Source organism: Centroberyx affinis, unplaced genomic scaffold (assembly GCF_046629955.1).
Source record: "Centroberyx affinis isolate AG114_WGS23_722 - 3 ecotype Tasmania unplaced genomic scaffold, CSIRO-AGI_Caff_v1 ptg001078l_1, whole genome shotgun sequence".
Taxonomy (NCBI): Eukaryota; Metazoa; Chordata; class Actinopteri; order Beryciformes; family Berycidae; genus Centroberyx; species Centroberyx affinis.
Window position 1 is genome coordinate 556,228 of NW_027279625.1, and position 19,466 is coordinate 575,693.

At 41.9% G+C, this 19,466-nt stretch overlaps 2 protein-coding genes across 2 annotated transcripts in view; one reads left to right on the top strand and one right to left on the bottom strand.

Annotated features, from left to right (window-relative positions):
• Positions 1-85: 85 nt before the first annotated feature.
• Positions 86-5,674, top strand: LOC139647394 (V-type proton ATPase subunit d 1-like). The gene is made up of 8 exons (XM_071523288.1): positions 86-261; positions 1,159-1,330; positions 2,502-2,680; positions 3,440-3,519; positions 3,860-3,937; positions 4,125-4,301; positions 4,428-4,505; positions 4,996-5,674. The coding sequence occupies exons 1-8, from the start codon at positions 132-134 to the stop codon at positions 5,155-5,157; spliced, it is 1,056 nt and encodes a 351-aa protein (XP_071379389.1). The 5' UTR covers positions 86-131; the 3' UTR covers positions 5,158-5,674.
• Positions 5,675-6,002: 328 nt separating this feature from the next.
• LOC139647353 (uncharacterized) overlaps positions 6,003-19,466 on the bottom strand; it is a 45,137-nt gene continuing 31,673 nt past the window's right edge. The window contains exons 51-68 of the mRNA XM_071523231.1: positions 18,741-18,887; positions 17,788-17,920; positions 17,549-17,658; positions 17,189-17,347; positions 16,321-16,482; positions 15,767-15,929; positions 15,454-15,641; positions 15,251-15,343; positions 14,875-15,079; positions 14,117-14,304; positions 9,896-9,993; positions 9,385-9,569; positions 8,972-9,177; positions 8,547-8,709; positions 8,328-8,437; positions 8,025-8,150; positions 6,181-6,328; positions 6,003-6,013 (exon numbers count right to left, since the gene is read on the bottom strand). Of these exons, the coding sequence (XP_071379332.1) occupies positions 6,003-6,013; positions 6,181-6,328; positions 8,025-8,150; positions 8,328-8,437; positions 8,547-8,709; positions 8,972-9,177; positions 9,385-9,569; positions 9,896-9,993; positions 14,117-14,304; positions 14,875-15,079; positions 15,251-15,343; positions 15,454-15,641; positions 15,767-15,929; positions 16,321-16,482; positions 17,189-17,347; positions 17,549-17,658; positions 17,788-17,920; positions 18,741-18,887 (2,595 nt within the window). The remainder of the gene's footprint in view (positions 6,014-6,180; positions 6,329-8,024; positions 8,151-8,327; positions 8,438-8,546; positions 8,710-8,971; positions 9,178-9,384; positions 9,570-9,895; positions 9,994-14,116; positions 14,305-14,874; positions 15,080-15,250; positions 15,344-15,453; positions 15,642-15,766; positions 15,930-16,320; positions 16,483-17,188; positions 17,348-17,548; positions 17,659-17,787; positions 17,921-18,740; positions 18,888-19,466) is intronic.

Sequence of the window (19,466 nt, forward strand, 5' to 3'; positions counted from 1 at the left end):
GGAAGGGAAAATAACTGCATGAGTGTTAGTCAGGGATGTGAAAATGCAGAAGTTAAAACAGACAGAGACACACTTGTGAATTAAATCATAAGTACAAGTGCAGCCAGTCTTCTTGTAGCTTGTTTGGCATTATGGTAGTGTGTCCAGAGCTTGGTTTCAATGTGGATCATGGCTACCTGGAGGGGCTGGTTCGAGGAATGAAGGCTGGGATTCTGACTCGCACTGACTATCACAATCTGGCCCAGTGTGACACACTTGAGGGTAAGAAGTTATATCATATAATGTCATTTTATCATGATTTTTAGTTTTCTCTCAGTAATTCCCTGTGTGTGTGTGTGTGTGTGTGTGTGTGTGTGTGTGTGTGTGTGTGTGTGTGTCAAGAGTGGCTGCAGTTGAGTACTGACAGGAATGAGCTTATCTGTCAATGTCAATTCCATGTTTCAAGAAGATAATCTGATTTGTCATGAGCCCATCAAAAAAACATCCATTTTGGTTATTGAGAGGAGATTGTTTGTTGGCAGGACTAAAGAAAGTCTTTCTCTGCTATGCTTAACTATGCTGAGAACAGTTAGAAAACCAGAGGTGCAGCATTTGATATTTTAGAGACATGTTTCTCGTCTCGCTCTCTCACACTAGCATCACTAACAATGCTGCTGCCAGTATAAACACTGTGGTAAGTGCTTCTTGGATGCTTCTTGCTGCCTGGAACTCCCAATTCACAAAAAGACAGACTTGAAAAAAATCTAAACTATGTCTATAACAGTAAATGGAATAATTGCAAAACCACACACCATAAGCGTTTGTGTGTGTATGTGTGTGTGTGTGTGTGTGTGTGTGTGTAGCGTGTGTGTATTGTTGGTCATCGTCAGCTGTTCCTCACAGTGGAAGCAATGAGTTATGTCAATTTTGTCGACAGCCAGAAATAGCCATGTGTCAGTGTGCAAAATATAACTCACCCCCTCCTGATTTCTGGAGACTGCAGCAGATCATTCACATTTTACTCAGCATGGATGTTGCTATGGAAATAACAGAGAGCAGCAGTTAGCAGAGCCAGCCTCCACTGCACTACCTGTGATGTGTGTTAGCTGAGTGAAGAAAGAGAGGAGGAGTACAAACACCATGAGTAATCTCTTCTCTCTTCTCCTCTCCTCTGTGCAGACATGAAGCTTCACCTGCAGAGTACAGACTATGGCAGCCTGCTGTCCTCGGCCGGTGAGGACCTGACTGTGTCCCTGGTGGACAGCAAGCTGAGGGAAAACCTAGTGGCCGAGTTCAGCTGCCTGCGCTCCAGTGCCCTGCCGCCCCTCTCCACCTTCCTTGACTATATCACGTACGTTATGGCATCATAAAATCACTCTCAGCTTCTCTGGACACAACATCGATTTACCACTTCATATCATTAAGTTCAATTCTACTTTTGCATTTAGCGCTCACTATCTGTTAAGATGTATTTTGTAACACATTTGTTCTTAACCGGTTATGATCAACTCAGATCATGGGATGGAAATGGGTGCTACAAAGGCCTACAGTATAACTTGTACACAGTAGTGACTCCCAAACTGTGGCCTAGGTGCAGCTTGAGTCCCACAGCAGACATCTGAGTGGTTCTTGGAATCATTCCAGAGTCCACATTTATATGTTGACTAAAAAGGTCCATAGTTGCTGTAATTCATCTGATGTCTTAAAAAGGCTTTGGAGAATCCTGACCTGGCTTTGAATCCTGAGAAAAAAGGTTAATCCAAAATAAATTGGAATTGATTTACTTCCTAAGCAAAGCGTTACACATCATTTCAATAACAGTAGAATGCCTGTATAAATCTATCATAATCTACTTTGCTGCTTTGGCAGCAGAGATTATTAATACAGGAAAATGTAAAATGACTGGCAGTGAAAACACCTGGGCCCTGTTCTATGTCAGTTTCCAAAACCACATCCTGTGCTAAGGTACTGAGTGTCCCTGCCCCCACACACTCTAAGGTTACATATGCTCTAGTTTTAATACCAGGATCTGTGCTCTTTGAAGGGCCACAGCACCACCCATATTATTTACACTTCAGTTGAATCCTGGAAAAAGTTGTTGACCATGTAAGATTGATTGGATTACTCATTTCTTCCCTCTAATCCTCCTGGAATGTTGCATTGTTTCCTGCTTCTTTCCAACCACAAACTGTGGTTTAGATACATAGATTTTTTTTAATTGTTTGCATCAGTTGCAGTGATTGAAATAAATAGCTGCAGTGTGGGTTTATGACTTGCCAAATCTACTGGAAAGCATATTCTTGAAACTTGATCAACACACAGCAAGGTCTCTATCCTCCTCATGCAGTTCACTGCATTCAAAAATCCTTTCACTAAGCATCTGCGCGCTCAATTTTACAGTTTTTCAAAACGATGGCATATGTGAAGAAAAATACACCCTTAAGAAGGCTAAAAGATAACAGCAAATTCCACAAATATAAATAAAGGGACATTCTGTTCTCTGTGTTTCCTTGTTGCCATAGCTACAGCTACATGATTGACAATGTGGTGATGCTGATCACCGGGGCCCTGAAGCAAAGGGATGTGGCAGAGCTGCTCCCACGGTGCCACCCATTAGGTGCCTTCGACCAGATGGCAGCGGTGGGCATCGCCCGCACCCCCACCGAACTCTACTCAGCCATCCTGGTGGACACACCGCTAGGTAACCAAACCGCTTCTTGATTCTGCCTTTGTGGGTTTCTCAAAGACACTCAGTCAGAAAATGATTTAGAAATGCTAATGCCCTTTCAGTGCTTTGATTGATTTGCCGAGCTGGAGCAGAAACACACATGACACCCACAGTCGTTGCCAGGCACTAGTGATAATTAACAGTGGTAATGGAAGGCCGTCCTCTGCTGCACACATGGGGCCTCTGTGTAATCGTGAGACTTAGCTCAATAAACAATGAGGGTGGCTGGACTGCTGAGTTGGCCGGGTATCTGCTATCTACATTTATAGTGTGTGACTTGGGTGCAGATGTAGCGTGTAACTTAGTGTTGTGAATAGAAAGGAATATTGATGGTACTAATGTGTACTATAAAGTAGTGTTGTTGGTAACAAACAGCAGTGTAGTGGACTTGGGTCTGCTGAGGCAAAGAGGCGGGTGTTTCTGAGAGGCTGGAATACACTGTTTTCTATGGTACTCATTTGCATGGTACTATATCATTCTGTTAAACTCTGAATTGGGCCTGTATATGAATGCTCACCTTGGATGATGGCACAAGGGATAGTAACATCATATCCTGTGTATTGATAAAAGTCACTAAAGCTCTACTATGCAAGCAATACTGATTAAATTATTTGAAGCAGTTTGACAGCTCTACTGGGCAAGACAGTCCATCCATTCAACAGGGGGCTAAACAATGCTATACAACACAGAGATATGATCAAATGGCCCACTGTGATGTTGTTTGTGTGGCAGCTCCATTTTTCCAGGATGCTGTATCTGAGTCCAACTTGGACGAGATGGGAGCTGAGATCCTAAGAAACAAGCTGTACAAGGTGACTATAAGGAGCCCACATTACCACTATACCCATCAGGTGGCGTGAATACCATTATATGACATGATGTCTCTGTGTGTGTGTACATATACATACTTAAGTATGTATATGTACACAGTCTACTATTGTGTTGTGCATGTGTCTGTATAACTACCAAAAAGGTCTAAAATGGGTGGGACTGACATACAGTGAACACAAATTTTAAAATGGTGCAGTGAAAGGTCAAGTTACTGCGTTTGGTTGCAGTCAGTGTTATAATAACCTATGTTGAAGTTGATTAATAGAGGGCAGGTTATGTCTTTTTCCAATTAGACCTGACCTTTGCTTCTTTTTTTTCAAGGCTTATTTAGAGTCTTTCCACTCATTCTGCAAGAACATTGGCGGCGCCACAAAGGATATTATGTGTCCTGTCCTGGAGGTACTGCAATAATTTCTTCTGCGTTGGCTGGTTACATTAAGGCCATATGACGAATGGATTCTTCAGTTTTCATATATATCTGATTTTCCGCTGCAAATGGACTTCAGTCTGTGGACTCAATCTTACGTCTTATGTCAGTATTACCTGTGCTTGTGTGTGTGTCTATGTGCGTGTTTGTGTGCTGCAGTTTGAGGCAGACAGGCGGGCCTTCATCATTACAGTGAACTCCTTCGGGACAGATCTCACTGGTGCAGATAGGAAGACACTGTACCCGTCTTGCGGCAAACTTCACCCCGAGGGACTGCAGCTGCTGGCCCAGGCAGAGGACCATGAGCAGGTCAAAGCTGTGGCCGACTGCTACCCGGTAAGTCTGGACTCAGCTGCGAGGACCCAATTGTGAGAGTTGCTGTGTCATTACCGTATAAACTCAGAGAGATAATTAACATTTAAGTTAGACGTGCAGTAACTTTAATCTAAACCTGCCCTCCAGGACTATAAAATCATTTTCGACGAGCCTGAGCCAGGATCAAATTCCAGGACTCTGGAGGACAGATTCTTTGAGCAAGAGGTAAAGTAACTTTGTTGTCTCTCAATAAGAGTGTAGTGTCCCATGTACAGCTGCACATCCTAGAGGTGCAGGCAAAATGCAGGAAAAATCATCATACACTTAATCACCCATAGAGAAATTTATTTCAAATGATTTCTTTTTACATTTTCATAATGCAAGTAAAAACATTTAGATCAAACGTCACATTTCTGCTTTGTCAAGTTCACTCATCAGCGTGGTAATGCAATAGAAGGGTGGTTTGCTCCAAATATTTTTATTGGCATTATGAAAAATTCAAAAGATAAATAATTTGATGGCCTACGGGTGAATAATGTTGTGGATCTTTATATACCATCATTTGTGTAGAGCTGAAACAGCATGTACCAACTGCAAACAGCAAAAATCACATTTTCAAGTCGACTGATGTATGTCTGTCTGCTTATATGTCAGCCCATCTTTCTACCCATGTGTGTGGCTCTGCCTGTCCCTTCATCTCTCTTCTCTTGTGCAGGTGAAGCTGAACACACTTGCATTCCTGCAGCAGTTCCACTTTGGAGTATTTTACTCCTACGTCAAACTGAAGGAGCAGGAGAATCGTAATATTGTCTGGATTGCTGAGTGTGTCACACAGAGACAGAAGTCCAAGATAGACATGTACATACCCATCCTCTAGAGCAATGATTCTCAACCTTTTCATATCAAGGACCCTAATGTAGTCCACAGACCTCCTTTGATGAGATTTTGTCTCTCAAACCCAAATCTGAGAATATTTTTATTGTTAAGTATGATTTTCTCCAGAATTCCATGACTACCTGTATTGTAGGTAGAGAGATAACAGAGAAACTATGATCAAAACAGTCATTCTTCTACATGCTCTATAGTGTTAACTTCTTGTAAATGAAATAATGCTGAAGTTTAACAATTCATCAATTTGCTGCAGACCCCCTGGAACCCCCTCAAGGACCCATGTTGGTTCCTGGACCCCATGTTGAGAACCACTGCTCTATAGAACAAGCTGATTGAGCAATGACAGGGAATGCATATAACATGCATACAACATGATGTAATAAATGGATTTTATCAAATCCCATGTAAAAAATATTTGTTGATCCCTTTAATTGAACTTAGGTTGTGAGGATGAACTTGTTGCACTCAAGTCAGTCACCAATATCTTCAGTGTTTGTACTCAAAGGCAGATCATACAAGACAACAAACATTCTGATTAACAATAAACTACTGCGAGGATACTTGTTATAGTCAGTATTGTTCACATTCACATTATTGACACATTATCTGACATACAGCATGTCTAAACAGGACAATACTGTACATTACAGGAGGTATGAAAATACAAGACTATACAATACAGTATAAAATCAAATCAGAAATGTAAGCACATAAGTAAAGTAATGAAGTTCAAGAAGTGGTATATAGATAGTAAATTTGTCAGCTGTAGCAGCTAGCAGATGTGGACAAAAACACTCATCCTTACTCCTCGTCAGGTCTTCCTTCCTTCCTTCATACTTGTACTGAAACAAAAAGAAAAAACAAATAGAAAACAACGTAAAAGCTATTTATGCCGCTATTGCGTCAATGAATTTAAACCACTTGCGACATCATGAGAGTAAAACAATACAGACAAGATACAGTGTGACTCTAATCTTGAACATCTCGGCTGTGTAATATTATGACTTACAGCATTGGACAGGGACCTCCAGTGGGATGTAGTTCTGCTGGCAGAGATGAACAAAAGCAGCTGCTAATCTACAGGGGGATCTCGATGGGCCTGGGAAAGAGCCACAATGGCTCATCTCACAAACTGACAAGAACTGGCCAGGGTCCACCTGACAGAGAGGCAGTAAACAGATGTGCAATACACATAGACATGCTGTTGAAAAAATGCAAGTCACAATGAATCACAAACAGTAATTTATCAATGACTAAAGACAAGCCATAATTCCTAAATGTATGGCTAATTCAATTACACAATTACAAATGCATTTACTTTGGCAGATGCACAAACCCTGAAATGGATTTCCTCCATGCCAATCACAAGCTCACGCCAGGCAGGGAACCAACAGTAACCTTAGTACGGGTTCTTTCAGCTGAAAATATGGACATTTGTGTTGCAGTGTTTCTTCTTCTTCTGAAAACAAAGTTCGATTTGTTTTATATTCAGGGAAAAATTGTTTAGTTGTGCCCATTTGGATATTTGTCCTAGACCAGGCCGCAAGAGAAGTGATGAGATCAAGTTGGTATCATCAACAGAAAGAACAGGATGCATTGATGAAGATGTGTGATGAAGATGACTAGGCCATTAATGCAGACCAGGAACAAACACGCGGGACACCACGTTATTGTCGCCCTATCCAGTGTCCACTCATTTACAACTACTAATTGTTTCCTGCCAAGAAAGTAATTATGGGGCCAGCTGTAGATTAGTCCAAAGAGGGTGTAGAGTGCTAATTTGTAAAGTTGAATGTCATTATTAGTGTCAATCACTTTACAACAAGTTGTAGGATAGCATTTCTATGAAATAGTTCATATTAAATCCATACTGATGATCAGACAGAAGGGGACGACGGTTGTTAAAAGCCCTTAGCTCACCTGAGTTAAAGACTGAAACTACTTAAGTAGCTTTGAGATCCTATGGAACAACTCCAGTTTGCTATGAATTTGAAGTATATGTCAATGGTTTGATAACCATCACAACCTGCTGCTTATCTTGGCAATCTTGGCATGATTTCTTCTTAAATCAAACCTCAGTAGAAAATAATAGCTTAGTATGACAACACTGTGATTAGTGCAAGAGGGTACAGAAAATTAGAATACATGGTGCTCAGAAAATCTGCCATGAGAATTTTTTGAGTAGATCCATGTTATGACAAAGTCTGCTCCATGTTCTGACCAATCTAACAGGACAAAACATTCTTGTATACTTTAAGGGTGATGAGTAAGATTTTTACTGCCCCATAGCACAAAATTGCCGTGTCTGCAGTTGATTGATAGAGCTGTTGATCAATACTAATAAGCCAAGTTCTGAGATTTCTGGCTTTCAGAACTCACTGTCCTGCCCATACTCTGTTTGGAACAAATACTCCCCGCCCATTGGAGTTTCAAGACAATTTCCTCCCCCATCTATTTCCATTTTCAACTGCTCACAAGACATTTCACCTACTAAGGCTATAAAGCCTCATTCTCAGGCCAAAAAGAAAATGTCAAAACAATATTACTATACAGTATTTTGCACTGTTACCTCTTCACTAGACATTTCGGTTAGATCTGTGCTCTACTTAGCTAGCTTACTCATCTCTATTGTGAAAATGTGAATTTATTGTGTCAAATACAGGCAACCATCACTCAAGGAGATGGGAGGGGTGGGGGGTGTGCATCGGAAAAAAGTTAAATCCATGTTGTTGCAATTCCTACAGATTCCCAATATTGATCGATAAAGGTAATGGATTAATTAATGCCCCTTTAATTTAAGATAATGCAAGGTGCAAAACTGCTAACTGCACTCAGCTGTGCTGTTCTACTCACCACTCTGAAGCAGGAACTCAGTGGAGAATCAGGGGAAGAGAACAGGAGGTCACAGTTCACTGGGCTCGTTGCTACTTTAGAACATGGCTCCGTTATGGCCGGTGATCTGATACACTCAGGCCTCATCTGGAGACACAGACAAAGGATCATCACCAGACTGCACAGGTGACAAAATGGATACCGTGATGTCAAGCGAGTTCCTGCCATCCACCACCCCACACACACACACACACACACACACAAATGTACAGGATTCCCCTCTGTCTCTACTGGATGTACAAGCAGTGCCATTCTCTGCCCTACCTGCCAGCTATAGAAAAAGTCTGCCATCTTCCCAGCTTGAGATCCATCAGGCAATGGAAAATCGTTCCCTGCTTCATTGTCATTGGTCCCCAAGAGACCAGTGGACATTCCTGTGTAGACATGTAAAAATGTTTTACTACATGTCATTAAAAAGTATGAAGTTGACAGCAATGAAGCTCATGTATATTGCAAATCATATGGAATCTTTCATTTTCCTACCATGCAACCATCCATCGAGAGTCAGGCTGCACACATCAAGCGACTGATCACATGACACTGACACTCCGTTGTGATTGGACACCTCCACAGTGTTTGAACCTCTTTTGATAGCCACTCCATTTTCATTGTGGAATGCATGCGCTGCATGGCAGTTGGCCTTCACCTGCAAACACAACCGTTTTCTCCTTGGTAAATGTTCCCTTTGTGAACAATTTCTCAGAGACCTTGTCTGCAGTAATGTTCCTAATACAAAACTGCAATAATTTCTTTTTCCTGGAACATACAATAGGGAATCAGGGTCAAATAGGCTGCTGGAAAGCTGGACCCCACAATGTTGCAAGAATACGATCAGCCTGCTCATCTATCACAATGCTCCAGTCTATCTTCTCTTAAATCAGCTGTTTGTTGGCAGCAGTAAAGCATACCTGTCCATTCTGCTGGATGCTGATGGTGCTGTTGTTCATCCCGACCACAAGGACGCGTTGCGAGTGTGAGTCTGAACCGAGCAGCAGTGTGAAGGAGGGGTCCTGGGTGACGTCTTGGGCAAGAAGGAACGGACACGAGCCTGGCAGCTCATATAGGCGCCCATCAAACGACACTACAAACTGATCTGCTACCAACAGAGCTTGGTCTGGTGGAGAGCCAGAGAGAAAGAGAGAGAGACAGAAAGAGAGAAAGAGAGAGAGACAGACAGACTTATAAGGACACAGCAAAAATATGTAAGTTCCATAGTCCTCAATTTAAGGACAGCATTAATGCACTAATGTGGCGATTTGCTTAAACCCTTCATAAAATTGCTCAAAAAAGTACAAAAACCATAAATGCAAGCCTGGCTTACGTATGAAAGGACTGTCCATGATCCTCCTCTTGAGGCGGTACAGCTCAGCGGTGGGCCTGACAGAGGCGAGGGCCTGCAGTGGCCTCAGGAGCCACTCCTCCAAAACGACCTCCACCACTCCAGCCTCAGCCACCCTTGACCAGGCGACCCGCGGCAGGGGTGCTACCAATAACACTGAACACTCACTGGAAAGCCAAGAACATTTTGTTCAAAATAACTTACTACCTTATTGAAAAATACCTGCTGGTGCATAAACAGTTCCCCTACCTCTGTTTGTCCCTGGCTCACCTTATAGTAGATTCATATAATTCACAACATTTTGAAGCTTGTGGTCAAGTCACATTTCAAAACATTTGTATCTCTTTATCTCTTGTTCACTGTTGGAACCAACACAGCCATAATACATCAAAAGAATATCCTTTTGACGTCCTAACCTATTGTTGTTGTATTTTTGTAAATGAGTGGAAGGATGGGATCTTTTCATCTTCCAGGTCTCAGACATGTGGAGTACCTGGGGGAGAGTTTGTAGACAGATGCCAGGCGTTTCCTGACTCCAGACAGCGCCGTTGCCAACCTGGTCTCAACCCAGTGGAAAGTCTGCTGGCCTGCCTGGTACACACACACACACACACACACAAACACACAAACACATACACAAATCAATTCCTTTATTTAAACAGGTAAGTCCCAGTGAGATCGAGATCTCGTTTTCAAGAGAGACCTGTGTACACAACAAGAAAACAAAACAAACAAAATTCACGATAAGTTATTTCCAGACAATCCACATGCAGACAAAATAAGAAAAATAAGAGAAACAAGAGCAATCCCTATATAATGCATCATCCAGCAGTACCCTAAATGTCTCTATGGAGACAATTCGGTCCAATTGGAGTGAGTCCTGAAGCCTATTCCATCTATTAGGAGCGTAAAAGGTGAAAGCGGTCTTTCCTGATTCTGTGTTCATATGTGGAATGTCCAATCTAATGTATGCCTGCGAACGTGTATGATATCCTGTAGCACTGAAACTTAAAAGCGAAGACAAATACAATGGTAGCTTGCCACATAATTACAATTACAATTTCACATTTGGCAGACGCTTTTATCCAAAGCGACTTACACATGAGATTTGCATACAACACAAGCAAGTATCTAGATAGGAGAGAACAACGAGAGTAAGTGCTATAGAGCTAAGTTCTGGTCCAACAGGACAAAGGTGCTACGAGACAGTGCAACAAGCTAAGTTCTGGTCCAACAGGACATAGGTGCTACGAGGGAGTGCTACAAGGCAGTGCTATGAGGTAATGCATAGAGTGCATCAAATCTTTTTATTTTTTTTTTATTTTTTTTTTATGAAAGGAGGTATTCGCTAAAGAGCTGGGTCTTTAGCCTTTTCTTAAGGATAGAGAGGGATTCTGCGGATCGAATGGAGTTTGGCAACTCGTTCCACCACCGGGGAACCACAGAAGAGAAGAGTCTGGCTAGAGACTTAGGGCCTTGCTGAGGTGGCAGCACCAGGCGCCGCTCCATGGCAGAACGTAGTGAGCGGGAGGGAGCGTAGACCTGAATGAGGGAGTTCAGGTAGGTCGGAGCCGTTTTGGTTATTGTTTTGTAGGCGAGCATCAAGGACTTGAACTTGATGCGGGCAGCAACTGGGAGCCAGTGGAGGGATATGAATAGCGGACAACATAGCGGACAACATAAGGCTTTGTAAATAAACAAAAGGCAGTGTTGTTCTCTTCGAGTGGTAAGAGATGGCCATCCTACTTTCTCATAGAGAATACAATTATGTGTTCTAAGCATGTCACTGGTTATAAATCTAAGCACTGTGGTAAACAGTATCAAGGGGTTTGAGTGTCAGGGCCCCAGTGTGCATATAAATCACATCTGCATAATCAAGCACTGATAAAAATGTTGCTTGTACAATCTGCATCCTACTACTCATTGTAAGGCATTGCTTATTTCTGAAAAAGAAACCCAGTTTAAACTTTAGTTTCTTAGTCAGTTCATTGACATGGGTTTTAAAAGAATTTTTTTTCATCTAACCAGATACCTAGGTACTTGTAACACTGGACCTTGTGAATTTGAACCCCATTTATTGTACTAATGTTAAAATTCATAGGATTTTTTGTATGTGAACTGGTAAAGAGCATGTATTTTGTCTTATCTGGGTTTAGCACTAGCTTAAGTTTAATCAGGGCATTTTGAATGGCCAAAAAATCTGACTGTAAATTAGTAAAATTGGGTCAATAGAGGGCGCTGATGAGTAAATTACAGTGTCAGCATAATAATGAATAGAGCTGTTCTGAATTAAGCAGCCCAGCTCATTTATGTATAACGTGAACAAGATAGGACCTAAAACTGAGCCTTGGGGCACCCCTTTAGTGACTTCAGTGAAGTCAGATTGATGGCCATCAGCAAATATTGCTTGAGTTCTGCCAGTAAGATAGCTCAGAAACCAGTTACATGCATTGATGTCAAAACCAACTGATTTAAGCCTATCCAGAAGAAGAGAATGATCCACAGTGTCAAATGCTTTTGATAAATCTATAAACAGGGCAACACAACTCTCTTTCCTATCTAATGAACAGATTATGTCATTTGCTACTTTGCATGCTGCGGTCACTGTATTATGTCGAGGTCTGAAACCAGATTGATGGGAGTTTAGAATACAATGATCAGACAGAAATTGATGCAGTTGACTATTGATGAGTTTTTCTAAGATTTTGGCTAAACACAACAGTTTGGAGATTGGGCGGTAGTTATTTGGATCACTGGTATCCCCACCTTTATGTAAGGGCATTACATGAGCTGCTTTCCATATGTTACTGGATACTACCAGACAGGAGAGTTAAATGCGGGCATGAGCATGGACATAACCACGCAACCATGAACGCAACCATGTGAATGCAGAAACACACACAAAAACACACATGCACACACAGACACACTGTAAAAACATCTAAAAATATAGCCGCAAGCGGCAATTGCGGGGTCCAAGCACAATTTGAAAAGACAGACAAAACAGAAGGTAGAAAGACACACAAAAGCTGACAGGTTGTGATGATCGGACACACACTCTGTTAGTTAAAGCTTAGCACCAGCTTTTGTGTTGGCCCGTGACTTCTGTAAAGTTCATCATTTCATTGCAACCACATTGTTGAAGTTATTCACAATGGCCAGACTTTCTATTAGAACACATACCGCTTGTTCTTGACAACTAATGACTTCAGAAAGGACAAGCCTGGATTTGAACCCACAACTTTCCACGCAAGAGGCAGACACTTTACCTACTGAGGTAAACTCCTGTTACAGGGTTACTGAGGAGAAAATAACTAAAGGGAGAAGTATTGTGATACTGCAGCCTATGATTGACAGCGCTAATCACTTTATAAAACATTGTAGTGCTCTCCATTAACGAATAAAACAATAGTAAGTGACATGGGCCAGAAAGCCGCTGCTGCACTGCTCTCTATGGGTTGAAATGTCTGGCCACACCCTAATCAGTGATGACATTCAGGTATTTTGCCATTGACAGATTATGTCAAACACCTGCTTTTAGTTTTCTGCACTGTGTGTTTTAGTGTTGATTTACTTTTCATAAAACTTCAAAATTCACGATGTGGTCCAAAGATCTGAGCTTTACCACTCTGCCAACTTCCACTTTGGTGTGTGTCACAGTGGGGAAACAAAACAAAGGGACAAGTGATAGGTCACAGGTGTTAGTCGAAACCATATTGAAAGCCTCAGAAAGAATTTTTAATGAATTTTTGAAGTTGTGACTTTAATACCAATCAAGATTTGGTTATTATGCAATAAGCCATGCCCACTTTCATCAATAATGACCAAATTTCATGGATCGACTTGGACATCATCCTAGAACATTTTCATAAAAATCTATGCAGTCAATTATGAGATATTAACTTTTTGCATTTGTAGCGCCCACTAGTGGTACAGCTCAAAATGCTTTTGTGGGTGTGTTCACGCAACACTTCTCAACATCTGTTTAAAATTTTGGCTTGATTAGATGAATGAGTTCTGTGGCTTAATGAGTTATGGCCAATTTAGTGTTATGGCATGTTTCATTAAAAGTTTATTGGTCGATAAAAGCCAAACCATTTGACCTATCAATAACCTTTACACAACTTTGAAAGAGGACAGTCCCAAGATTCTCCACACCAAGTTTAATGTGAATTGGATGAATGGCCAATGTAAATTGGATGAATGAGGAGTTGTGAAAAAGGTGTTTCTTAAATAATTCAAAATGGCAGACAATGCAATATGTTGGATATTGGAAGTGATATATGGGTTGGACTCAGCACATTCCAAAGAATCTAGGAACACAAGAATTTTCAGTCTACGACACGGTTCAGAAGTTATTGGCCAAAATGTAAAGTTGCTTGTTATAGTGCCACCATCTGGCCAATGTGTGTGGGCTGCCTTGCCTGAGTAGCGGTGTGCCGTAGCAGCCCACCTGCCAAATATGGCTGCTGTAGGACTTACGGTTTCTGAGCTGCAGATACTTTTAGCAGAGAAAAAGAAGAAAGAAAGAAAGAAAGAAAGAAAGAAAGAAAGAAAGAAAGAAAGAAAGAAAGAATAATTCCAGCAAATACAATAGGGTTCCAGCACTACGTGCTTGGACCCCTACAAATGCTTTGAATGAACCAACAGACAATCGGTCCCCAGGTGATGAATATTCAATCACAAAACGAGACACTAGAAAGTAATTCCTCACCAGCTCCATGGTGGTGCTAAGGCTGGTGACACTGGCCTGAGCCAGCGGTCTCAGCTGGGCATTCTCCAGCAGAGGAGGCAGGACCCCCACCAGCCTGGCTGTCCACAGCGACACCGCCTGCCTCCACAAAGCCTCCAGCCTCTGGCCCGTCACATCATGGTACACGCCTGCCAGAGTGGCCAGTGGCCCTGAGGATGGGGAAGATCACTGTTTACATTTTTACATTTTAAGCATTTAGCTTCACACTCTTAGACTGATAATGAGAGCAACGGCAGAATAAGCTTCAGTTCCTAGATCACCAAAGTGACAAGAAATAAAAAGTGCAGGGGTCCTGACAAAAGATTTAACAAGATTCCTGTGATCATGTAAGAGAAAAGGGATAGGAAAAGAAAGGCAAAAGAGGTGATAGGTAGAAGTCTTTTTTTTTTGCTTCAAAATAAAGTAGCGGAGAAAGATGATGAAAGGTGGGGAGTGACTCTACCGTCCTGACTGGAGTACCAAGGACATTCCAACATTTAAAGCAACTGTGTTTATAAATGTCACAGTTGTGTCAAATGTCAAATGTGTCACTCTCTTCCTCTCATTGTAGCTCATATACATGTTGTTGTAACAGAACCTCCCCTGTAGGCTATGAAAGGAATAGACAGGAAATTATGGCTCTGTATGGCTCTCTTTCTTTCTGTCCATGAAGGGATTCTTTGCATTTTTGAGAGAGCAGAGTAGCGCAGAGGGCGGAGTCCCCAGCTATCCAGACTCACTCCTGAGTTCCTGTTGTCCCAGCAGTGAGGCGTGCTGCAGCAGGCTGAGGAAGCGAGGCAGGCTGTCGGTCAGGATGTGGCGCAGGGGGCTGCTCCTCCACGGAGCCCACAAACCTCTGTCTCTCTGCCCCAGCAGAGCCTCCGCTCGCTGGGTAACATGAAGGGGCACAGCGCTCAGCTCCTGGAGCAACTCGCTGTCTCTAGACTGGGAACAATTCACAGAAGAGAAACACAGTAGGACTATGCTACCCATGTGTGTGGTACATCATGATATCTGCTGTAAAATTGTGAAATGGATCCTTATGCCATGGCTAAGCCTAATCCAAGCCTACAGCATCTGTTGAAAGTCTCCATCTACTTTGTATGTTGTGGTTACCTGCCGTCTGAATTCCATGAGGAGATGCTGTAACGTCTTGATTCTCTCCAGCAGCTTATTCCTTATCTGTGAGCTCAAGTAGTGAACTCGCGCCTGTGAAAATATGAATATTAAGCAACTGGCTTTGCAACATTTTTCCTGTTGCCACATGGTTGATTTTGATTTTGAGATGGTAGATTTAGCCCACTTTCTGTTGGCCATACCTCCACTGCAAATAGGCTCTGTGAGCAGCCATGGGCTCTCAGCACTAAGCTCTGATTGGCTGTTCCCATGGAGACGCTGCCAAGAGTCTCGGGTTTGCTTCGGTCCTCTCGTTTCTGCACATCTAAGGTCAGCCTCCAATTTGTGTCCACACACACCGCTACGGTGAGGTCCTCATCGAGCCCTGAACCTACACATATACACACACACACACACAATACAAAACTTTGTACACATAAGTGATTCATATTTTTACCAAGCTCAAAACTTAAACCATAGACTCATGGTATATTGCATAGCTGATTCAGTATTTACCATTCCTATAACCTGCTGTGGTCTGAAGACATCTGCCCTCTACCATCCCGTTCAGCCACAAGTTCTCACTGCGGTCCAGTCTGGTCTGGACCTGCAGCCCGGACCCTCGGGGTGAAGACAGAGCACTGCCTCCCACCTCCACACTCCAATTACCAATCCTAGACTATGGAGTATACACACGCACAGTAGCAACATTTGCAGCATATAATACAATTTAATCAAATTCTAATTATGGCAATAAGCAAGGAAAGCCTAAAACCTAATAGGAAGTGCTAGTAGAAAGCTATAGAAATGATGTATGTGTATATATATATATATATATATATATATATATATAATATGTATGTAACAAATAACAGAGACTGAACTTCTACTAACTACATGTAACTATTAAATCTGCCTTTACTTTTGCCAATCTGCAGTAGGGATTTGAATCTTCCCTCTGTTCCACTACAGTCGGATTGTTTCTTACCATTTTGGCAGTTAATGAGTTGGCTTAACTGAGACACGTTAATAAGTTGGTAATGAATCTCTATGGAGTCGTTCTGGTTTACCTCAGAGAAGAGGGATATGTTGGTGCCATGAACAGTAGAGGAGTTGGTGAGGGCAAGGGTGAGGCTGCAATGGTAGGGTCGTCCCGTCACTGACAGGCGAGTCTGAGTGTAAAACAGCTCCTCTCCTGAGTTCACTCTGTGGGATCCGGACCACGACAGAGTCTGAGAGAAACACAGACAGGAGAAAACAGCTGGAGGAAAGGAAATCTTGTCTGTCAGGTCTGAGCCCTTTGGATAAGGAACTCGTACAGGAGGATGACGTGTTTATGGCATTGCAATTTATTCAGACTCTGGTCGATCCAAAATAACAAAACATATTGAACATATTGAAATACAGACAGATCATTATTGATTATTATTATTTGCTGTTGAAGTTATCTTTTTTCTGTCACATTGCCTATTCGATAGACCGGTCAGGTTAAAGTCTGCCTTTCAGATCAAGAAGTTCCACTGTGGATATAAGAAAAGACACTGTTGCATTCTACTTTCTAGTCATTGTTTTTGTGAATCAAGTTGAGCATCTCTATACATGATGTTATATTCATTCATTTTCTTTACCCGCTTATTCCTATTTAGGGTGTTCAGCAAAACACCCTGGACAGGTCGCCAGTCCATCACAGGGCAAACGTAGATAGATAATAAGCTAGACAATCACACACATTCAAACCTATGCACAATTTAGAGTCTTCCAATCCACCTGACTTGAATGTCTTTGAAATGTGGGAAACCAAAGCACGGGGAGAATGTGCAAACTCCCCGAATGTTACAGGAGAGGTAAAATAACTCAACTGTCACAGCAGAAAGAAATGACCATGGACATATATGACAAAAGAAACTAAATACGAAGGACAGAAAGGTGTGGACTCACAGGCCGCGGGGGGCAGAGACCCAGCTGCACTGTGTGCTCCAGCCGGTCCCTGAGGTTGGTCTGGACCTTGGCCTGCAGGCTGTGTGAAGGACAGGGAGCAGGGGAAACGTTCTCCAGCCCGGCACTGATCTGGAGACTGTGCATTCCCCTCAGACCATTCTAGACACAACACAGAAATAGATACAGAGATATTTTAAAACTCCAGACATCCTAAACGACCTCAAGAGAGGTTAAGTTGTGTATTAAATGTCTTTCCAGTCCGTATACATTCATGCTGATCAATTTGTCTTTAAATGAATTAAGTCTATGCAGGATCTGCCTTGAAAAATTAAGACTTTCCAACACTGATATTGTTAGTACCTGGTACTTCATGCCTTGCTTGACACTCCTGTTGTCCCACCTTAGTTCAGCATTTTGGGAATATGAGTTTCCCTCCTGGCCTACTGACACGCAACCTTTAAGAGAAGAGACTACCGCCTACACACATACATACACACACACACACACACACACACACACACACACACAAAGCAAGGCACTTCATAAACAGTTCAGCCCACTCTGATGTAGATGTTTGTGAAAAGCTTTCTATCTTGAACTTGGAGAGGGTTCACCTACCTGTCTGGATGAGAACAGAGCACACGCCTGCCCCCTGCTGGAGTTGTCCTGCCACCGTTTGTTCAGGCTGAGGGAGATATTCACCGGCACCGCGCTGTCCCATGACAGATGGGTCTGGGTGCACAGTAACAAAGATTTTTTTTTAAAAAAAGGTGCAGTGATGCTTCTGCTGAAAACATTGTCCATAACAGATTTGATTAACCAAGTAGAGAAACAGCATGTGGAAAGACAGAATGAGAGTCAGAGTTGCTGTTCCTTTTGAGATCACATTTTCAAAGATTGGACGTGAAAATGTCGCATACACTTGGGTGCTTATGATTATATTCAGGAGGGGATATTTACATATTGATGTCAAATATAATGTCTACACTGCTAAAAAAAAAAAGCGTGCAAGTCTCAAAATCTTACTTTTCTTAAAACAAGGGGAAGGAAAGAAATCTGCAAAGGAGTGAGATAATTTCACTTGTTTCCAGCACAAATCAACCAGGCCAGGACCTCTCAAAACAGTTCACACAGCAGTCTAAACTCATTATAATTCTGCAAAACTAATAGTATCTTTAATTAATAGTCTAATATGTTATAAATATATATATATATATATTTATAATATTATATTATATATATTATATTATATAATATATATTATTATAAACCAATTCTGCAAAAATACAAGCACAGTTTCTGCTTTTCACTCAGATTGTAATTCTAAATCAGAACTTTTGAAAACACTACACACAATTCTTTACATTTGGCACAATCTTTACAACTAAAACCTCTTGTGTTCACATGGCTGTATTACCTGTTTTGAGAACATGAGTCCTAGTTTGTCAAAATATGTCAAATCAATTGATAAGAACGGTTAGACTCATTAGGGCTAAATATACTGAGATGGAACCTTTGGTAGTGCAACATGTACATGTCAGACTGTGTGTACCTGGTGGCTGCTGCGTTGTTCCCTCTGTGAGATGTGTGAGAGCGTGTGGAGGGAGAGCCGGGACACCGTGGAGGTGAAGGGCTGTTTCAGCTCCACCTTGGTCTCATTCATCTCCTCCGACCGGCTCCACAGGCTGAGAGCCCGCACCTTCAGATGAACAAATCACCCAGCCTCAGTTTATGACCACAGAACGCAGAAATGAAACCCTTACAGATGCTTATACTTAACATTATTTCTTTTGCTTTTATTTGAAGTAATAAAGCTCACAGAACAAAAAAAACACAAGCATTACAAAGACCCAGAAGCTCTCAAAGCCTGGCTCTACCTATACTATATAACTATATCTACTATTATTGGAAGCCTGGGAATTGAATTCTCACAACCATTTGGGTTCAGCAATTTGTGCCCATCTGCCTTCCTTAGATCATAAAATTAGCTCCAGGCCAGTAATTTCCAATACAATCAGGATTTTGTCCCAGTTCAGCAGACACTTCTTTAGATACCTACAAATCAGACAATATGTCCAGAAGAATTTTGACTGTTTTTCAGATGTAGCTGGTCGCAGCAGTCTGTTACTTCTGTCTGAAACCAATTAGAACATTTTGCCTTCACCTATGCCAGACTCTAAAAGGCTTGGGGACAATGATTTTGGTGAAAATGTCAGACAATCAGTGGGAGGCAGTTTAATATACACCTGCTGCATGTATGCCAGACATGACCTGATTC

Coding starts and splice junctions, on each gene's coding strand:
- LOC139647394 (XM_071523288.1), top strand. CDS start 132: ATGGTAGTGTGTCCAGAGCTTGGTTTCAATGTGGATCATGGCTACCTG. Junction 2,681..3,439: donor CCTGGTGGACACACCGCTAG/GTAACCAAACCG, acceptor TTTGTGTGGCAG/CTCCATTTTTCCAGGATGCT. Junction 3,938..4,124: donor TTATGTGTCCTGTCCTGGAG/GTACTGCAATAA, acceptor TGTGTGCTGCAG/TTTGAGGCAGACAGGCGGGC.